Raw genomic sequence first — 22444 nt, 5'->3', positions numbered from 1 at the left:
AGAGGCAGAGGTGAAGACGGTGGAAATGGTGGTTCCAAAAAGTGCCTTTGAAATGTGTAATCAGGTTTCAAGCTATTTCAAACAATTGAATCGTACAGTGGTTTTGCTAGTTCCGATGCATGGATGTGCCCATTCCTCCAAAAGACTGGACTGCTCCACTGCAACCCACCGTGCTGTGGTGGTTCCAGATGCCTGAGGTCAACTAAAATGGGGCATTACTTTTGGTGTAAAGTACAAGTTGTTGTAAAATGTGCCCAACGAAATGTGTAGACTGGCTGCTTAAAAGGAGATAAATGTATTTTACTTTGTAAGAACTGGCTTTAGAGCGTTGATGGGATTACAAAAAAAATGACCTAATTCTTCTTCACCTGTAGATATAGGGAGCGACTACAAGGATAGGAGAGAAAGACATCTAAAAATTAACCTATTAATAGGTTAAACACACCTTCAAATTGAAATAAAAGAAATGCTATTCAGTTCTAATTTTAAAGCACATAATACTGTATTTGTACTCCAATTCACAAAGTTTGATCTCTTTTAGGGAAAATAATTATGGAATTTGAAATGAAGCTGGGCTGGGGCAAGGCTGTGCCCATTCCTCCTCACCCAATTTATATTCCGCCTGCCATGATGGAGTTGACTCTACCACCACCCCCATCTGGGTTACCTTTCAATGCCCAACCACGAGAGAGGCTAAAGAACCCCACAACTCCAGTGATGCCACCGAAAAACCAAGATGACTTTGAAAAGGTAATTTAAAAAGCCTGGGTGAGGACACTTTCGGAATAGAAATCGTTGCAATTGAACTGTGCATTTGTATATCGAGGTTTTAGAGTAGAATTTTTTTTAAAAACAAAAACAATCTTAATGGAGAATTGTGCAGTATGATAGGTTTTTGTTAGATATGCCTTCTGTATTAGTTAACATATTTGCTCACATTTCTTCAGGGATAGAAATCAACTTTTTATATTTTTGATGTCTAAACCAAATGTAGCATCAACTGCTGCAAAAGCATTTTAAATGGGAGAGTGGTTATTACAGCTAGGTAATAACAGCTGAAACCTGTAAACTGGTGTAAATATATTTCTGATAAGTCTTAGCTTCAAGGGACTTCATTTCCATTTAAACTTCTCCCTTGCCCAACGAAAGGTATGGAAAGAAGCATGCATTAATACAACGCTAAAAATATTTATTCAAACTACAAAATAAGAGAATATAAGAACTTAAATCAGGGAATGAAAAAAGACCATTCAACTCATCAAGCCCGTTTTGTCCTCAGACCATGCACAATTTGCCCTATTGTGGATTCTGCCCACACCCTCAATAAAAGAAGCTGAAGAAACCCTCTAGCCCCATAAGCCACAACTTTCTTGAGCTGATTTTGAAGCCGCCTTAGTACTAGCAGAATGTATCTTTTTTAAGTAGTGTTTTTCTTGACATCTATCCTCCATGGGGGGGGGGGGGTTGCAGTTATTTAAACACTTGCCATATAATTTTTATTTCTGTTTTAAGACCTCCCGTGTGACAGAAAGCTTTGTAGCTTTTATAAGTCTGAGACTTATTTCCTTCATTTTCATATTCTTCTCCTCACATCCCTCCACTTCTGCTTCTAAATATCTGGCAGAGGTTCAATTCCACCAGCTAGCCATTTTTGTTGAAAAAGCTGTTGATGACTCCCACAACATAATTGTGCTAGTTTTGTAAGTTTGATGTGCAAACCTGATTTTACGCTTCTTCCTAAATTCAGCTCTTGCAAGCAGAACATGCTACTACAGTGTGATTATTCCTTTCTCTTAACCTGGAGTGCAGACATTGAACATAGTTTATTTTCAGTAGCCGTTGGTTGAAACCCTTTCAGTGCAATGATGGGTTAGCTTCAGAAATAATGTTTGTCTGCCTTTTGTGGGGATGGTTCTGTACAGGTTGTTAGACAAGAAGCAAAACTCCAATGCAAGCTCTTCATAGCAAAAAAGGTGGCAGTTGGTAGAATAGGTGGTGGGGGAGGGTGGTTTAGTTACTGCAATTTGTGCAGGTGGATTTTCTCTTGTACCTTTTCCTAACTCATTTATACCTCTTTACAAGGTCTAAAGACTTTTTAATTGTAGTAGTTAATTTTCGCAAGTTATTAATAAACAGGTTGTACCCAATTCCAAGCATGTGTTGGGAAGATATATTTTAACATTGAATTAATAATTTTAAAGTTAAATGTTTCATTCCTATGTAAATTCAATATCTAAATATCAAACAGCATTGGAGACAGTTGACTATTGGCTTCCCAAAGTTTTTCCCTGTTGACTTTGTAGTTTTTTTAGTGTTTTGAATAGCTGTTTGGATGTATTTGTCTTTAGACTTGCTTTGTGCATTAGGTCTGGGACAACGTATGAAATTATCAATTGGGCACTTAAGGTTTTCTATACATTAGTGTTGGCCTATGCATGAGCTTCATTTAAATAAATTAGTTTTTTTTACATAAATGGTAATGCTAGATTGTACCATTGTACCACTTTCAAGGGGTGGTGGGGAAGAGGAGAGAGAGATGGAATATATAGAATGTAACTTCTCAAGAGGATGTAACCTCTAAGCCTTGAGTGAGTGGGTTGCATGCTGCTTGATGTCACAAGTTAAATTACATGTATCCCACTACTTCCAAGTCGAGCACTCTTATGTTCACTTATCAACATGGTACAGATGCATGTGACATGCCTTTTGTCCATCAAAATAATTAAGTGTACCTCATCATTTAATATTCCTTTGATAGGTTGTAAAATGTAAGCTACCCTTAAAAGTACCAGGAAAGGTTCCTATGTTTAAAAAAAAAAAATTTTCTAGTCTAAGGTTTGTCCTAGCTCTAATTCCATTGCCATAGTCAAGACAAATATCTACAGTTATTTCTATCCCTGCTTTTTTATATTAGCACATTTCAGTTGAATTAAATACATGCTTATACCTTTTAATTTGATAAAGAGTCATTTATAACAGTATAAATGTTGGCTTCTTGAAGGTTTTTAAAATGCATATGTATTTATATTTTTGTGTACTTGCTGCTTAAGTTGCCAATACTCATATATCCTATCTTTATTATCTGATGTGACTTCATATACAGACTCTGTCGCACGCCATAGTCAAAGTGGTTATCCCAACAGAAAGGTACACGTTTCTTCATTCATTTTTCATTGCTGCTGATAGTGGACAGTGTCCCTTTAAATTGACTTCTCTCATGAGTCATGGGCTTTGGGCTAAGTTTCTGGATAGCTGAGCAATGGTTCCCTTGAATGTTTGGGCTACACTGTTTAGTAGCTGTGTACAGGTTTCATAAACATGAGGAGAATTTTGTGTTAGATTTTCTCAGTCTGCTAGTTTTTCATAATGTTAAATTGGAATGTTCAATACTTGCCCCAAGCTATTGGATGTATGCACAAAATTCAGGTTTTTTTTTGTTGGTTACAGTTTTGCAGGCTTATGCCAAATTAGCCACATTTCAAATTGTTTAGTGACAACACTGGCCCTTTTAAATGTTACCTATCTTATGCTCTGTTTTAATATGAAGCAGTGAAGGTGTGAAATTGTGTGGTACCATATACTTAAGTCATATTATAAAAATAGAGCATTTGTGTTTACAATAGTGCCATATGGATTTGGGTTCCTTGTACACAGTCTGTAATTAATGTCAATGATGGCAGTTGTATCTGGGTGGGTTGAATTTATCAGTTAGGAGCAGTTAGCCTGAAGTTTTGAATGTTTAATCCTGAAATTGTTCTTAAATCTATATTTTCTTCAAGATACTTGCAAACTGCTGGTAAAAATCACTTATACATTTGTCGAGAATTACGAAGTAACTTTAGTCAGTTTGTTACACAATAGTTAGTTTAACATATAGTTGAGATATTCCAATTGATTGTGTCTTTGTAAGTACCAGCTGACTGGGATTAACTATTTAATCAGAATACCTTAAGTCAAAATTGAAACAGATGTGGTGTATTGATGGGCAGTGATGCAGGATTTGTTGATTTCTTCTATTTGACCATATTACAATATTAACCTTGTAATTTCATTTAGCTGACAGATGTTGTTCATAGCTTTTTGGAACTGAGTTTTTTTCAACTACATGTTGCTTTTTAAACACCTTTGGTAAAATTGTTAAATTACATTGTAGCCATTGGCAATTTAAAAGTATCTCTAAATTCAGTTTAATGGCAATTAGTCTATTGTACGATTTGATCAAAAGTAGGTTAGACTGGATAACTGAGAAATTAGGTCTATCCAACGTAACTAGTTGCTGTCATAGTCTTTGGTTAATTGGATATAGAGTATGGGATTGTTTTCAGACTATGGAATAAGCAGTATGTTTTTGGCTTGTATATATGGTTTGGCCTGTTTGGGGGCAAAGGTGTACAAAGGTAGTGCTGAGGAACCTGTGGTAGAGTTCCCTTGCTCAACTGAATCAGAACTTTGCCTTGCAATATACATTCATCTAAATTCTTAGTGAAGACCATCACCGGAATTTGACCATGTGATGGGCACTGATCTTTTAAATAAACTCTTCATGACGTTTGACCTTGGCCGTGGTGAACAGCACAAGCTGAACTGCGTGTTGCAGCGAGGGACCTGAACAAAGCACCATGGAATGGATTGGGAAAGTATTCAGATTTTGAAGAGTCATTGGTACGATCAGCTTCATTGACTCTAGTTGAATCGTTTTTATAAAAATCCTTTATTTGTTGGCTGCCACAGTTAGGATTTCAGTTTCAGGAAAACAAAATCTGCACAATGTACCTTTTACAGCTTACTATATGAAAGGTCCTTGTTGCATCAGGAAATCTTTCTATCATATGAGCCCTAATATTTATCACATTTTATGATCCTGCTACCATCTTTTTAAATTAAATTGTAGTTTTCATTCCATTGTTGGCCTTTTAAGAATGGAGGAGAATGCTAAACTCTCCACACATGCCCTTGTTCCCACTCCCTAATAGTAATTTCCTGTCCCAAAAATTACTAACTTGAGAAATATATTGAGGCTACTGGATGTTTCTCACCTGATTACAATACTAACCACACACTTCTGTTTCATTTTAAAAATGATGCTATGTCTTCCAAGAATTCAAATCATATACAATGTAGATTTGATGTGTTCATGGCCAACAAAAATTGGATAATGATCTACAAGTATTAAGCAAACATCAATGAATAAAAATGGTTTGATAAATGTTTCTTTTATCTTGACTACTTTTCAGAGCAGCATGGTCGTTCATAGACACTTTCATGTTTCACTAAGTCAACTTGCGATGGTGTAGTTGGAATGAGTTTGGACAAATACTTGGTTTCTGAAATACTGCAATTTATCCCCTCCCTTCACTGCCAACAGAACCTCTTCTCATACCCAACAAAAAGATTCAGTCAAAACTGTATTAAACATTTATGTTAGGAGAAATATACTTGTGTACAATTTTGGTCTTATTTGAGAAATAGAAATAGTGCAGAGAAGGTTCACTTGACTGATTCCTGGGATGAAGTGGGTTGTCTTATAAGGAGAGGTTGGGCTTGTATCTTTTGGAGTTTCGAAGAATGAGAGATAGTCTTATTGGAACATACAAGATCCTGAGAGGACTTTATAGGGTGGATACAGAGAGAATGTTTTCTCTTCTGGGGGAGACAAGAACTAGGGGACACATTTTAAGATTAACAGGAGAGTCTCTTATTTTTAAGAGGAGGTTTTTTTCTTTGAGGATCATTGGAAGGGTTATTGAATTTATTCAAGGCTGAGGTAGATAGCTTTTTGATAGACAAGGGAATCAATGGTTCTGGGGGGCAGACAGAAGGGTCAAGTTGAAACCACAACCAGATCAATGATGATCTTATCAAATGGCATGTATGTATGTACCTGTGTTCCTGGGAACTTTCTTATTTGAAAAAAAAATCTGAAACTAATTGATGTGGACTGAAACTGTCATTGCACAGTTATGGTTTTAGTACCAAAATTCTCAACTGGGGTAGATTTATTATGTATAGAATTTAGGTTTTGTTTTGTCACGCTAGTTTTGAGAGAAGGCTTTTCAATAAAGATACTGCTGTTTAAACTTAAACCAGCAGGTGTAAATAGTAGGTATAAGTTTAGATGGCTGGATCAAATACAATTTGCAACTGTTATGGAGAAACCTGAATTAAATTCCTGTTGCATATTGGATAATTTCTATATGCTCCCTCATTTTGGCAATTCCCAAGGGTGGGAAGCCAGTTTAGTTTGCAGAAAGGGAAGGCTATTTATTTACTGGTTTAGTCCCATCAAAGCACCACCATTATTTTCAGTGTGCCTTGGGATATAGTAGGAGCCCCATGGTGGTGCAACATGGATTTTCACTTTCTTACTCCATATGGTAAATTCCAAATCTTACTGATGATGATGGGAGAGGAAATGATAGTAAGTGGAGTCTGCAGACTTTGTATGCAGGAGAGAAAATTAGTGGGGAAATCCCATCAAGGCTCAACACTTGTAAGATGCTTACAAAGTAATAGCTAATATTGATAGCTGGGAGTAGATTTTCTGAACATCTCAGCTCGGGAATGTTGTATAGGGTGCAGGGGAGGAAATAAGGACTAAAACTATTAGAAACTAATGAAGAACACTTACTTGAAAATAATTAGGATGGGCTCCTGTGTGATGTATGTTAAAAGGGGGCAAAGGATGTGATATTTTGACTGAGGTGAGAATTTAGTTTAACCAACAAAGGAGAAGTTCTTTACATTTAACGTATTGGCCTGTGTAGGTGCTATTTTGAATTTTTTGGAATGAACCAATTTTATAACTCACTTTTATTTGTGTTGCAAAAGTTTGGTATTATTTGCTTATTTTTTCAATTTTCAGTGTCCTGAGCAGATTCACCTGATTATTGAATCTCTATGACTATTTTGCTGCCCACCTAAGTTATGCGTGTGACTAAGTAGATTAAAAAGTTAATTGTTTTTAACTTTTACAAATAATATTTATGCAGTCTATAAATTGATAGGATTTGATGATTTTTTTGAGGTTTAATAGAAAAAATATACTTGGTACCACTCTAGGTTTTTTGTTAAAAAGGGGTTGAAGTTGAATTTCCCCTCTACTTACTCATGGGCCTCCCCAGTTTTGGATTGAAAAGTTGTCAGAAGCCACCCAGCTAACAGCAGTTATGGGCTCAATCAGCATGAGTACTGCGTCTATTCAGCAGGGGCTGGACATAGCTTTGCCAACCCTGTAGCAGTTTTTGTTTTTTTTTAGCTTGGGTCAAACTGAGCTTTTCTATGAAACCAAAAGAGAAAATGCTGGAAAATCTCAGCAGGTCTGGCAGCATCTGTAAGGAGAGAAAAGAGCTGATGTTTTGAGTCCAGATGATCCTTTGTCAAAGCTCACAAAGGGTCATCTGGACTCCATGTCAGCTCTTTTCTCTCCTCAGAGATGCTGCCATACCTGCTGAGATTTTCCAACATTTTCTCTTCAGGTTTCAGATTCCAGCATCTGCAGTAATTTGCTTTTAACCGAGCTTTAGTATGTACTTGGCTACAAAGTGCCTTAGCTCAGAGTATTGGATAAAGAGATGTGCCTACAACTGGCACCAACTATGTAGATTCTCCATATATTTGTCAGAATGAGAGGCTTCAGGTAGAGCTTAACAAGAAGTGTAGTCATATCCAGTACTTTTTATTTAATTAACCTACTTTTAAATATTTTTAGAGGGGGAGGGAGTATTTTTATGCAGCAAATATCAAGTTACTTCATGAAAATAACATTGATGTGGTGATACAGTATGGAATAGCAGCCTTAAATTCTCCCAGTTATCTTTGACTATACATTTACATTATAACTTTTGCCATCGATCTCAAATGGTAGGTGCTACGTCCAGGAGTTTTCAGCAGTTTATACTATTATAGCATTCTCCCTTAGTGAGTTCTGAGAGCTCGTCCACCAGATAGACCCATGCCTCTGCAAAATATCCTTTCTTTGAAGGAAGGGCTGATCTGCAGTAATCCTTCCCCTTCTTGCTTCACTTGTGGGATCCTAGCAAATAACAACTAATCATGGAACTGTGCTACTCGCAAATGGAATAGAATTGATTCTATAGCACAAAGATAAGAGGTTGACATGTGCACTGTCAGCATGGGATTGAAAAGGGTGGTGATTAGAAAGATGGTCCGATTTCATCACCCCAGTCTTGCAGGCCGTTTGCATGCCCCTAAACTTGAGCCATTGCATTTATGTAAGTGAGCAGGAACTTCGATTTTATTGATTTCCCCAGTACTAGACCAAGCCTGCCACTTCTGAGGTGGGACATCATTTTTTACATCTTGTTAGCCTAGAAGGATGGAATTTAGAATTTTTAGCTATGTCTGCTTTTCAGAGCTGATGCTGAATATTTTCTTGCTGAAATCTGCTGCACTGCAGCATAAAGAAATTCAACAATTAAATTTCCTCTGAAATGCCTACTTTTAATTTTGCCATTTGGACTGTGAATCAGCTCTTGCTTGTGTCAGCGATTGTCTACTTGTCTGAAAATGATCACAGTTCAGGCTAATATGTAATTGGGAGAGTTTGTTTGTAAGAATGAACTTCCAAGTTCTGCTGGCTGAGTGGTTGAAGAGTACATTATATGTGGATATGTCCACCAGCTGCCTGCCTTCAATAAACAAAAACAACCTTGAGTATTTGATATATGTTTGAAAATTGAACTTTGGAATGCACAGTGTACAATATATCACAACTCGAGTATTGACTAGCTGGCTACTTTAATTACACGTTTAACCTGAATAGCAGCTATAATAATTACAGCATTTTAACTTAGACATTGAGGGGACAATTTTTCCTGTGTCAGTAAAGTAGTCATAGAATGGTTGGTGAGCAAAGTGGGGGAAAAAAATATTCTCAGGTGTTCTCAAAGTGGCATGCCTTGGCACAAGTTACTATTGAGATGGCCACAAGTTATATTGTAACATGGAACAAATTGAATAGGAAGACTATAAAAGAAGATATGGAAAGACAAAGAAATTGTGATGAGTAGATTGCTCACATTGAAGTACTGGCCTAGGCATGATGGGTTGAATGGCCTCCTGTATTGTAATTTCTGATCATATTTTAAAACATTAAATAATGATGCTGCAGTGCTGATGGCAGACCAACTTTGTTTGCCTTGAATGAATTGGTAGTTAGCTATCATAAGTGACCACATTAAGATACAAATTAAAATAACCTCAGTGAAGCAGCAGTGATCTCTCCCAGTGGTGTTCTAGGACCGTAATCAAGTTTACAGAATATGCATTGTTCTCGGGCACATACACTGGTATCATTCATTCCTATAAAAGTTATGAAGTATGATCAGTAACCACCTATCTAAATAGGTTCAACACCTGAACTTGCAAAAAGCCAGTTGGTGATCAAATTGATTAATGCTGGCCAGTTGGAACAGCAATTTGAAGCAGTGGGGCCACAGATATTTAAGCAGCCTTTGTACCTGCAAGCTCTTACTCTGAATATTATTTTAGAAACTACAAGATCAGCTAATATTGTTAAATCAGCCATAGTAAAAGTCCACCAATTAAAAACCAGAATAATTGCAGTCGAACAGTATTTAATAGGTCGATTGAGTAAAAATTTCTCCATTAAGTTGAACAGTAAAAGTATATCAGTTTGAATGATGTGGTCACAGATACCATTTTCTTAAAGTCAATTTGTACAATGTATGTTTATTAGAGATACTGTAAACTATTTAGAAACCTTGTTACAGTTTTAAAACTTGCCTGTAAAGGAGCATTATTTTGTGTTTTCAAAATCTGTTGTGTCTTTTAGTTACCCTGGAAAGTTATGCATACAAGCTAGCTATAAGTTATTTTCATTTAACTATAGCATGTGTGCGACATGATCCCAGATACATTTTGACTTTGCAAATGGAAAATATTGTTTTTTTTTGTATTGAACAGAATTTAGCCATTTTGCATCCCAGTTGGTTACCAGAAGCAATTAAATTCTACTTGGGTTACAAAGTTTGAAATTGCAAATAACCTGCCTGCTGTGTTTTAGAAAGTCATTCATTATATAGGTAGGTTCTTTAGTTTGTTGAGATGGTGTTCTCTTTGTGAATGGCATATCTTGATTTTGTTTTGTTTAGGAACTTACTGTGTGTGATTCATCGGATGATCGAATTTGTGGTGCGTGAAGGACCAATGTTCGAAGCCATGATTATGAACAGAGAAATTAGCAACCCCATGTTCAGGTTTATATTTAATACCAGTGAATTATTTATCATTTGCTTTGAAAATCATAGTTTAAGTAAATTTTTAAGCAATTTTAGCATTTGTAAGAAATACTATTCCATTTTTTTCCAGATTCCTTTTTGAGAATCAAAGCCCAGCCCATGTTTATTACCGATGGAAATTATATTCAATACTACAGGTATGAGAGTTTAATACTTCTGAAATATTTACAAATGAAGGTTCACAGTACTGATCTGTGCAAAATGCGGTTTGTTTTACAGGGGGATTCACCAACCAAATGGCGAACTGTGGATTTCCGCATGTTCAAGAATGGGTCGTTTTGGCGACCACCACCTTTAAACCCATACCTACAAGAAATATTAGAAGAAACGGAATCACGTGTTGAGGAGAATGTAAAGAAGGGGCAGTTGAAAGAAGAGTAAGTTATCCAGGTGTTTCTGCAATATTTAATGATATGAGAAACTTGTGGTTTGTTTACCGCGTTGTAAACCAGCTACTAAAGCTGCTCAGAATTTTTGGAAAATGAGGGTGGGAGAATATAACTGACTATTGAATCATAGCAATGTTTTTAAGACAGAAGCAAGCAAAGATTTACTAAGTCCATGAATACTGGTTCCTGTGCTACATTCTACTTGTGGTTTACAGCTTAATATATGTCTGTCTGACCATTTTATATTGGCTTTGTCACAAAATGGACCAATCAGATCACTGCAGCTCATTATTGACTGCCAGATAATTCCGAGTTTATCTTCCACACCAGACGCTATTTCAGTTCTGCTGCTCCCCTTACTGCAGAGGCTACTTTAAATATTCTAGCCTGGCTCCTGCTGTCTTCCATTTAGGTCCTTCACTTTTTTTTTCCTTTGGTTTAGGCATGTCCTTGTTTCTCTAACTAAATTTTCTGCTCTTCAAAATTAAAACAGAAAATACTGTAGTCACTCTGCAGGTCAAGCCGCATCTGTGCAGAGAGAGGACCTTCAGTTAATGGTTCAAGTCAGTCACCTGTCAGAAGAATTTAGAGATTTAACATTTTTAAGCAGGTTACGGAGTTTGGGAAAAGTGAGGTAAGAACAGAAAGAAAGGTATGTAATAGGGTGGCAGCTGGGACTTAAGAGTGATGGTGCAAGGCAAAAGAGAGTCGTCACCTTGAACTGCCTTTGGCCACCATCCCCATTTATCATTTAATCATTCCTGCCCTCCACCTTATCTCAGATCTTCCTTTTTGCTCTTTTCCCTACTGCCATTATTCATCCTCTGGCTTTGCATCTGCTTATAACCTGCTAAATCTCTAATTCCAGTTCTGAAGAAAGATCATCGACCTGAAGCGTTAACCTACTCTCTCATCAAACACTACCTAATCTGCTGAGTGTTTCCAGTATTTTCTGTTTTTATTTCAGATCTCAGATCCATCTCCAGTATTTTGCCTACGATCCAGTCACTGTGCTGGCTCGTGCCCAGCCACTCCCAACAGTGCTGCCATTTGCTCCTTCAAGATGCCTGCTTCCAATATGCTTATTCTATTGCTGTCTGAACTTCAGTCTTGAGCTCTCAGACTCGCTTCCATTGGAACCTCCTCCATTTTCAAGCCTTTTTACAGATGTGCTTTCCTTTGTTTGACTTTGCTGAAAACATTGCCCAACCTCTTGCTCTGTCTTGAATTGGGAAATGAGTTAGTCAGTGGGTAAAAGTTTATATTTTCTGCATGATTTAGTGAAGCCAATGCTGTGTACTGCTGGTAATTTGATCACTTTTTGTGCTTAAAAATATTTATTTATGTGATCATTTGAATTAAGCCACAAATAATGCAGCACAGCGAGAACTTTGTGTTTAAAAATTGTACTGCCAAGCAACTTCATTCAAGAAGCTGAATTAAGGGCAGACTGTGTCAATGGGTTGCTGCCTATCCAATTATATCAAGTTGAGATCTGTGTGGCTTGAACAGTAGCAGTACCTTGAAATGATGTACAAAGCGTGATTTCCTTGGAATGCTGAAACAGCTATTTAGTTCAAATATATATTTTTAATGTACAGTAATAAATCTGAGGTTATTGACCATTAGAAAATGTTAATTCTTCACTTTCAATTGACCATAAACAACCATTGATTTCTGACAACTGATTGTCAAAAGACTTGACAAGCAAATTTTATTTAAAATTGTTCCTCAATTATGTCTGTGTAATTAAATGGGAGTTATAGAAAATTGTTTTTATTATGATTGTGTAAGACACTTGACGTTTCATTTAAGTCAAAGGGATAAATTGGAAGAGCTCTTGCGGGGACTGACCCCACGCAAGAATGACGTTGGTGATGCTATGGTGTTCTGCCTGAATCATGCTGAGGCTGCGGAAGAAATTGTGGAATGTATTGCAGAATCTTTGTCCATATTGAAGACACCATTACCTAAAAAGGTTTGTTCTATCCAACTGTGGTAAATATGACGTCATCCTAAAATCTTTTTGAAAAATCCACTTTTAATACATCAAGGGGCAAGATTTTCCACCTCCCCCGAACGTGTTTTACGGAGGTGGTCCGCCATTGGTCAGCGGCAGGATCTTCTGTAATGGGTATTCCCGTTGTTCGCAGCCTTCGCTGCCTGGGATTCCGTGGTGGGGTTCACCGTCAGCAGAATCAGAATATCTCACCCAAAAAGAGCACTGCTTCATGATACACCATTGGCCTCCAAAGTTATGGTTTTGGAAAAGCCAGAAACATTTAATTTGGAAGCCAAAGTAATCTGGAGTCTTGCTTATTTGCAAGGTCAGTTTGATATTAACTTTATCTGAAGAGATTAAGCAAACTAAATACAATCCATAAGGTAGATTACCTCCTGTGTGTCTTGACTATTATTATTCAAGTATGGTTTAAACCTTCCCAGAAATTGTGGATAGGTACGATAAGTCCTTGTCCTCATGCATTTTGTCAACAGCTTAAGAGAATTGAAGGAGAGCATTAGTGTCTGTTATCCCTTCCATCTCATTTTGTGCCACAGCAATATACTGAAACCAAATGGATCGTTTTGAAAGTCCCATTTTTTTATTGCAGATAGCGAGGCTTTACTTGGTGTCTGATGTATTGTATAATTCTTCTGCTAAAGTTGCAAATGCCTCATACTACAGAAAATTGTAAGTATTCATGCTTCTTCAATATTTCATCCAATTATCTATTTTCTGCCTGTGAATAATTAAATGGGAAATTATACTTCTCGGGTATATTGTCATGATTTGCCCTCTTCAAAGCATTGCAGTAGCAGCTTTCATTTCTATACTGCTATTCATGTACAGAAGTGGGCAGAGCTTCATGGAACTGTGGAAAAGTGGATGTCAAGCAGGGGAAAAGACACAAGGAGAGATTGTCAAAAGTATAATTCAAAAAGAGGGCTTTTTTTTCAAGAACGCTTTAGAAATTGGGGGAAAACATGGCGGACAGGGAGGTTTAGGGTGTTCATCAATGTCAAGTGAAAATATTAGTATAAATACCAGTTGCACTATCCTTCTGTACTTTCATTAGGATTGTCTGTGTTGCCCTTTAGTCTTGTTTAGACTTTGATCTTTGGGGCTGCAGTATTTATCCAGTCATTAGATCTGTCACTACTGTGCATTGTAAGGCCAGGTTCAGTTATTGAGTAGATATCATGTATCTTGTACTTATCTTACAGGAAGTTTAGTGCAACAGTCAAATCTGCAGTTCTGCTGACATTCGAGGGAAGACCTCTTCATAGGCATACAAACAAGTTTAGCCAAAAGTTTGTGATAACATGCAAGATATTTGCTGCAACTTCTGCAATGAGGGACCTGTGAAGGCGTTGTGGAATATCCAAAGCTGTGTTATTATGAATCCAATTTATGGCCCAGAACTGATTCTAAAATTACTTCTATAAATTTGTTTAACTGATAAAATCGCTTAATTTATGATATTCCGTTTCACCAATAGCAGTTGGTGTGGTGTTTCTGTAGCTCTGGAAAGTTGAGTCAAAATCTAACATCTTGAGGGATAAGCTGATTTGGGAATGTTACGTATGGGTAGTTTTCAGTTAATTTAACAACCAAACGAATCGAATGCCAGATATTTCTTATCAAATTTGATGTGGGTTTGGTGAGCTTAAAGATGCAATAGTTTGCAGTTACATAATGTACTTCATGTAGGGAATGATTCTAAGCTGCTTCTGAGAGACATGAGGGAAATGAACACTGAAAGAACGAACAATTGGGAAGGTTGACAAGTTGTTTTGTTGAAGAGATGGTTTAAGTAAGATCTTAGAGGAGAAGAGGACATAACCGCATATGTAACTGGTCAACTTTCAATGGATGTGGGAGGATCTTGTAACTTATCTACATTAGCAAAAAAACGTAAATTGAAATGTCACTGAAAATTGTTTAAAACTAAACTTTTTTCCGGTATGTGCGCGTTATCATGGCATTAGTGACAGCATCACATTTTCTTTGTGCAGTTTAATGATTGGACCTGTACTTATGCATTTTGCAAGTTTAATTTCCTTTGCACAATTTTTAGTGCGAGTTTATCTATGTACTTTATAACATGTTTATCCTGTGTTCAAATGGTACAGGCTGAGATTTCACGAGAGAATGTAAATTGATTAAAAATAGAGCACCCCAGGTTGTTTCACGTTACACTTATAAATACATTTAAAAATGTTTGCAAGGCCAAGGATGCTACATGTGCAAAAACAAATCTGCAGTTTCCAAAATGTATTATGTTTTTGATTTATGAGACATGCTCTTCAAAATAGAAAATTATGGTGCTAAGGAGACCTTTTAAAATAGGAATTTGAGCACTTTAAAATCACTGGATAGAATTCCTGCTGAGATATTGAATTTAATTGCACCTCATGGTATGTCTGCGCATTTGTCCCATCAAGGATCTATCCTTGGCCCACTTCTGTTTCTCATCAACATGCCACCCCTCAGTAACGTAATCTGAAAACAGTGTTGGTTTTCACATGTACACTGACAACACCCAGCTCTACCTCAGCATTCCTCTCCAGCACTCTTGCATATTTTTACACTGCTTGTTTGACATCCCTTGCAGGATGAGCGGAAATTATTTCCAACTAAAGATTGGGAAGGCCAAAGCCATTTTTTAATATTCATCCATGGGATGTGGGTGTTGCTGACTAGGCCAGCATTTATTGCCCATCCCAAATCGACCTTGAGAAGGTGATGGTGAGCTGCTGCCTTGAACCTCTGCAGTCCATGTGGTGTAGGTGCACCCATAGTGCTGTTAGGGAGGGAATTCCAGAATTTTGACCCCGCGACAGTGAGGAATGGCAATATATTTTCAAGTCAAGATGGTGAGTGGCTTGGAGGGAAACTTCCAGGTAGTAGTGTTCCCATGTGTCTGCTGCTCTTGTCCTTCTGGATGGTAGCTGCCTAAGGAGGCTTGGTGAGTTCCTGCTGTGCATCTTGTAGATGGTGTACACTGTTGCCACTGTGCTTCAGTGGTGAAGGGAGTGAATGGGATGCCAATCATGCAAGCTACTTGTCCTTGATGGTGTTGAGCTTCCTGGCTTTTGTTTAAGCTGCACTAATCCAGACAAGTGGAGAGTATTCTGTCACACTCCTGACTTGTAGAATGTGCAGTAAGAAGTCTCACAACACCAGGTTAAAGTCCAACAGGTTTATTTGGTAGCAAATACCATAAGCTTTCGGAGCAATGCTCCTTCGTCAGTCCAACGCCAGTCCAACGCCGGCATCTCCACATCATGACTTGTAGAATGTGGACAGGCTTTGGGGAGTCCAGAGATGAGTTACTTGCTGCAGGATTCCTAGCCTCTGACCTGTTCTGGTAACCACAGTATTTATATAGCTAGTTCAGTTTCTGGTCAATGGTCACCCCCAGGATGTTGCTAGTGGGTGTTCCAGCAATGGTGATGCCATTGAATGTCAAGGGATGATGGTTACATTCTCTCTTTTTGGAGATGATCATTGCCTGGCACTTGTGTGGCGTGAATGTTACTTGCCACTTATCAACCCAAGCCTGGAAATTGTCTGGGTCTTGCTACATTTGGGCATGGACAGCTGGCCCAAAGGCAGCATCCCTGCCCCACACACACTGCGCTCAGCTACTAATTCCACTCTCCCCCACCCCCGCCACACATTTTTGTGCTAATCACTAAAGCTGCCTCTTTCCACCTCTAACGTCGCCCAATTTCCCACTGACTGAATTCGCATGTTGAAATACCATATCTTTGGAATAAATAAGTTTTTAGAGGTAACAATGCACTCCTAGCTTGCCTTCTGTTTTGTACCCACTTTAAATTTGAGACCATCCAAAACTCTACCGTTGGTTTCCTTGCACCAAGTCCTGTCAACCCCTGGTTCCAGGTCAAACCCTGCTTCAGTTTTATAATTCTCATCCTTGTTGTCATCTTGCCTTGCCCTTCCCTACCTCTAATCTCCTTTAGCCCCACAGCTCTAAGATATCGACACTCACTCAGTTCTGGCCTCTTGAGCATCGCTAAATTTAATTGCCTCACCATTGGAGGTCATATTTTCAGCTGCCTGGGTACTAAACTCTGGAATTTCTTCCTTAGACATTTCCGCCTCTCCACCTCTCTCTTACCTCTTTCCTTAAGATGCTGCTCCTTCAACCCTGTGGCTGAAATTCTCCAATCTCGTACTCCGCTGCCAGCGAGAACAGAGAATTTGGCACTCAGCCAAATCTCCGTTCATTGCAGTAGGACTGGAGAATCCCAGCTGCAGGTGAGGTCAGAGTATCTGGCCCATGTCTTTGACCAAGCTTTTGGCCCACTGCCCTATTACTGTTTTGCAGTTGTGTGCAGTTTTGTTCATAAAGGTCCTCTGACGTGCCTGCGACATATTATTCCATTAAAGGTGCTATACAAGTACAGGTTGGAAGCAAATATGCTTATACTATTTAGTTTGTTTTAGCATAGATTTTTAATTATGTTTCTCTTGCAGTTTTGAGTCAAAGTTGTGCCAGATATTCGCAAATCTTAATGCAACCTACAAGTCAATACAAGGTCACTTACAATCTGAAAATTTCAAGGTAATTATTTCTCAAAGCCATTTGCTTTTATTGGTCATAGTCATTTTAAAATGTCACGAATGATCAGGTTACATAATGTACTTAGCCTGCCAAAATAGCTGTTGTTGCTGCTATGGTCCTCTTTTGGATCTTTTTTGTTCACCTTATTTCTCAACATGAATTGTATGTCTAGTTTAACTGTCTGTAATGCTCCATATTAAACCTCCAACTTGAGTTTCAGATTCCCAGTAAAAATAATTTCAGCTTGGCTTTGATCATAAAATTCTAAGGTTGCTTTTTCGAGCCTGTTTAACAATTGTTTTTAGAATCAATTCTTTAGGCCCTCTAGGGGCTGTTAGTTTGTAAGGAGGTATGCTGATCAGATAGCCATGCTTTTTTTTGCATCTGTAATTTTCTATTGTATTTTAGTATTTGAACCCAAGAGTAAGTAGCTAACCAATACAAATAATAAGTCGCAAGGCTCTCCTGCATGGCTGATAGGTTTATCTAATGATTAGCAAACGTACACACCTAGAAAGCCTTGAGTTTGTTCCTGGCCCTGTACTAAAGCAGAAACGTCAACCAAGTCTGCAGAAGGTACTGTACAATATGCCTCCTCACCAACCCTCCCTCCCTCCCTCCCCCCCCCCCCCCCCCCTCCCCTTCCCCCCTCGGTTAATGAGGAGAAAGCAACCCTGATTCCTCCTGCTTCTTGCAAATCAGTGGCCCATTCAACTGACTAAGGCTGGGTGAATGTAGAATGTTGCACAACTTTTATGTGCCTCGTGATTAAATAAATGAGCCACTGGTGTCTCTGACAATCCCTGAGTAGGCCTAAATGTGAATAAAGGCTACTTGAACGAGGATGTAGAGAAACTAGTGCTTGTAGCATTATCTCACTAAAATAATTCAACTTGGTGAAGCAAATGTTCATAAGGGCCTTCTGAATGCATTAGGAAAAAAGCCAAAGCTGATTTGCATATTTATATATAAATAATAGAAGAAATTAACATTGCAATGGAGAGGGAAACAAAATAAAAAAGCTGAGATTGAATGGAGACAAAATAAACACCATTGAATGAAAGTGAGGGCAAGGAGAACAAGGTGGCTGACGGCATGAACAAGAAAACTGAATTATTGATTAAAATGTAAGTAGATATAAAAGTGGAAGTCCAATCTCTGAATGGTAGGTAGAAACATAAGTGCAAGTTTTGGGGTAGGGCAGGTGTGAATGGAAGAAATGGTATTTAAGTTTTTGTTCCAGTAACAGTGTACAGGAAGACTGAAAATCTTACAAGTAAGTTTTAACCTTTATAATCAGCATTTTATTAAGCTCGCTGCCGATAAGTCATTTAGCTGCTCTAATTGTTAGTAATATGTTGAAGTATTCCAATTTGTTTTGCAGCAAAGAGTGATGGGTTGCTTTAGAGCATGGGAAGATTGGACAGTTTACCCTGACCCATTCCTCATTAAACTCCAAAATATCTTTCTTGGACTTGTAGATCTTGAGGAAGAAAGTAAAGAAGTCTGCAAACCCCAGGTATTTATGAATGCTAAGGTACAATCTTTTTGTAACATTACTTTCATTACGCTGGTGTGTTCGTGTACAAGGTTTGTTTTAAAATGTGGAATTATTTTTTAAATTTACCATTTCTGTTGACCCTGTTCCTCATTAATCTCTAGAATGTCTACCTTGGACTTGTGGATGTTGAAGAGGTCAAAGAAGTTTCTAAACGACAGGTAGCTAACTACATGGCAATCCATGCGTTTTATCTATGCTTGTGCTTTCAGAACAGGGATTTATGTCCTAGTAACTGTTGCATATTTTTTTAACTTTGTTGCCAAAGCTCATTTGTTTGGTTTTTTTCTTCCTCTCCCCTTAATGTTCTTGTTTGGTCTTATAAAGGTTTGACAGCACAAGCTTCCCCCACATCTCATTTGACTCATTAGCACACCCTTTTACTCCTTTCTCCCTCATTTATTTACTTAACTTCTTGAATGCAGCTGTGCTTTCCTTGCATAATCTTGAAGACATCTATCAGGTCACCCACTCGGTCTTCCCTTTTCTAGAGAAAGAAGCTCCAGCCTGTTCAGTCTTTGGGTGTAATCTCTGTGTTATCATTCTAATACATTTTCTTTGGGACATCTCCAGTACCTCTATATTCTTTTTATAATGTGGGGACCATAACTATTCACATTATTTCAAGTGTGGTCTAACAAAGTTCTTATGCAAGTGTAACATAACATCTCTGCTTTTCAATTCTGCCTCTCCAGAAGTTAACCCAAGTGCTTTATTATATATATACTTGCTAATAAAGTGAGAGTTGTCATTTATGTCTGAACCCTTATGGCTGGAATGGCCTGAAAGATAAAATGACCACTTGTAAATTAAAATTTGTATTTGATCTGTCCATTTGCTCTTTATACAGTGTTGAATTAAAATAAGTGTCAGGTATGAATTTATCCGTTGAAGTACAAACTTTTATATCTCTGAAGTTATCAATCTTAATTTGCAGGAGTTTTGGGAAAATGTGGGTGTGTTTAGTAACGATTTCTGTTATTATGTCACAGCCAGCCTTGTGAGAGAGAGTGGGTTACATATTTTGTGATTATATGTATAGACAAGTGTATAGATCAGGGAACATTTTGCATTTCAGCAATCTCAGAAGTGTTAAATTGTGATTCTTTTAAGATACACCAATCTACACTGGTCATTTTCCAATTTTTTTCTGTACTCTTATCTAAAGGAAGGATACGTATCCTATTTTAGTTATTTTATGGGAATAAGCTATATTGTTGAATGTTGCTGTAGATGATAAAACGTACAAATGGGGTTGCAATTTAAAAGCAAAATAAATTCATAGCTGATCATTTCAGTTACTTTATTTAAAACCATGGCCAGGATTTTGTTCTGCTGCAAAGGAACATGTATACGTGTCCAGAGACGTCTTGGAGACTTGTCAGATGGGATTTCTGTCACTCTGGCACCTGTTTCAGTGCAGTGTCATCTCCAAGAGATCTCTGGCATTTGAACAGGGCAAGCAACGGTGGAGTTTTTCAATCAAGTATCCTCACTGAAACATGCAGACTTTTAAGATAGGAAGTGAAAATATATTATATTTAAATCATCAATGAGGAGCAAATTGAAGGTTGAGTAATGCATACAGGGTTAAGAGAGACAGAAAAAGTCAAAGAACAAGATTTTGAAAAACTTTTAATTTTCTTTAGGAGTGAGAGTCCACACTTCAGAAATTAATTTTGCAGGGTTAGAAAGGTTGCTCAATTACCCCATTAAAAATGTATTTACTGCTGAATGTGGGGGCTGGATCTTTTCTGGTTGTCATTAGTGTCACTTTTTCTTAAGTGCACTAAGTTCACCACATTAAAGTGATTTCAGTGCCAAGTCTATTTAGTGAGGACTTCAAAAGTACACCCTGTGAAGTTGCAGGATATCTCTGACAGCAACTTTTGGATTTCAGGATTCAAATGCAAATGCTGGAAGTTGCTGTCGGATTTACTGGAGATAATGGCGACTGCTGGTTGCCTGATGCAGCAAAATGCAGACCAGTCTAATTTTCATACTATGTACTTTGTTTTACCCAGAAGTTTTTATTTAATTCATTTTTTGCCCAAGTTAGGTTTTTATTTCCTGCTGTTCCACTAGTATAACCACGTGTAGAGAAATCCACTGCTATTACTTAATTGATATTGGGTTTTCACAACCCTTCCAGACAGGTCAAGAGGGCTAAGTCCTTTTACATTTACACTTTTTGTAAGTTTTAGATACACAGTTCTGGTTTAAAAAAATTCAGACTGGTTTAATAAATATGAAAGTATCTCATCAGATGATTGTTGTATTTATATTCGTTCCGTGGTTTTGGAGTTTTAATTGCCAGCACTTTGCATACATAGCAATAGTAACTTCACTTCATAGAACATTACAGCGCAGTACAGGCCCTTCGGCCCTCGATGTTGCGCCGACCAGTGGTACCAATCTAAAGCCCCTCTTATCATAGAACATAGAACACTTCAGAGGTAATTCATTGGCTGTGCCACTTTTATGGCAGTTTAAGGAAACAAAGTACTACATAAATGTAAATTATTATTCTTGCAGTCTAAACTCACATTGGGTTTTACCATCACCCATTGAATTTTTTTTCCAAAGACCTTTTGGGTGGCACCCTTTACTGTTCACCTCTATTCTGTGCTCCTAAATAGAAATACGATGTTAGCAAATACAGAAAAATATCTTGGGTCAACAGAATTTACTCACCACCTGAGAGTATCTCAACCAGATTTCTCTCCTTGAGGCTTGCCCCTTCTGAGTCTTTCTTGTTCAGTCTTGGAATTTTAACTTTCAGCCAAATTTTGTATTAGAGTAGTTTGGGCCCAGATCTTCTGGTCTCCAGATAGTTGGAGACTGGGCTTGCTCACCAAAGATGCACCTTGGGACCCCTCGGAAGTACCAATGTAGTTACTCTGTGAATTCCCTGAGAAGTTTGAACTTTGGGCAATTCCCCTGCTCCCCAGACCCTCTAAGTTAAGAGTTGGAGATTTCAGACAGTTCCAACATACTTACTTGGGTCGTTATCCAGGAAATATTAAACCAAAAATTCTACTCTTAATTCTATACAACGAGTTCCCTCCATCATTTTTGCTAATCGGATCACCTGAATGGTCCCCATGGCTTCTGACCCACCTGCCACCCTGCCTCCTTACCTTGGCCACATTTTTCTGTATGGTACAACCGACAGATACAATTCTGATGTGTGATGACTGATAGAGTAATGGTAATAATGTGGATTATATGTTTGGTAGCCAGAGTCTGAAGAACTAGATGGAGCACCTGTTGAGGATGAACTTGATGGTGCCCCATTGGAGGATGTAGATGGAGTCCCAATTGACCTAGGCACTGTTCTTGAGGATCTTGACGGTGTTCCTATGAAGGTGCTCGATGATGACCTTGATGGTGTTCCCAGTAAGTGGTTTTGATCTCTAATGCTGCTTGATTCAGATGGGGTGAAACAATTGATAACGGTACAAGTTGGTTATCTTGGCTGTACTTCATATATCCCATATTAATATAAATTGCTTCTAAAGTGCTTGTGAGATAAGAGGTTTGAGGGCACAAGAACTTCATTAAAATTCTAAAGTGGCAACAGATGGAATTTGCTTGTGATTCCAGACCATTGTGAAGAAG

At 37.9% G+C, this 22444-nt stretch overlaps 1 protein-coding gene across 1 annotated transcript in view; it reads left to right on the top strand.

Moving 5' to 3' along the window:
• LOC144485963 (U2 snRNP-associated SURP motif-containing protein-like) overlaps window positions 1-22236 on the top strand; it is a 55463-nt gene extending 33227 nt beyond the window's left edge. Inside the window, exons 11-21 of the mRNA XM_078204041.1 lie at window positions 542-750; window positions 3104-3147; window positions 10134-10238; window positions 10351-10417; window positions 10500-10657; window positions 12485-12647; window positions 13282-13361; window positions 17178-17265; window positions 18650-18784; window positions 18928-18984; window positions 22063-22236. Coding sequence (XP_078060167.1) covers window positions 542-750; window positions 3104-3147; window positions 10134-10238; window positions 10351-10417; window positions 10500-10657; window positions 12485-12647; window positions 13282-13361; window positions 17178-17265; window positions 18650-18784; window positions 18928-18984; window positions 22063-22236 — 1280 coding nt within the window. The remainder of the gene's footprint in view (window positions 1-541; window positions 751-3103; window positions 3148-10133; window positions 10239-10350; window positions 10418-10499; window positions 10658-12484; window positions 12648-13281; window positions 13362-17177; window positions 17266-18649; window positions 18785-18927; window positions 18985-22062) is intronic.
• Window positions 22237-22444: the final 208 nt, after the last annotated feature.

Source organism: Mustelus asterias, chromosome 3, assembly GCF_964213995.1.
Source record: "Mustelus asterias chromosome 3, sMusAst1.hap1.1, whole genome shotgun sequence".
NCBI lineage: Eukaryota > Metazoa > Chordata > Chondrichthyes > Carcharhiniformes > Triakidae > Mustelus > Mustelus asterias.
Note: the sequence above shows the minus strand (reverse complement) of the source record. Positions and strands in the feature narration are given on the sequence as shown.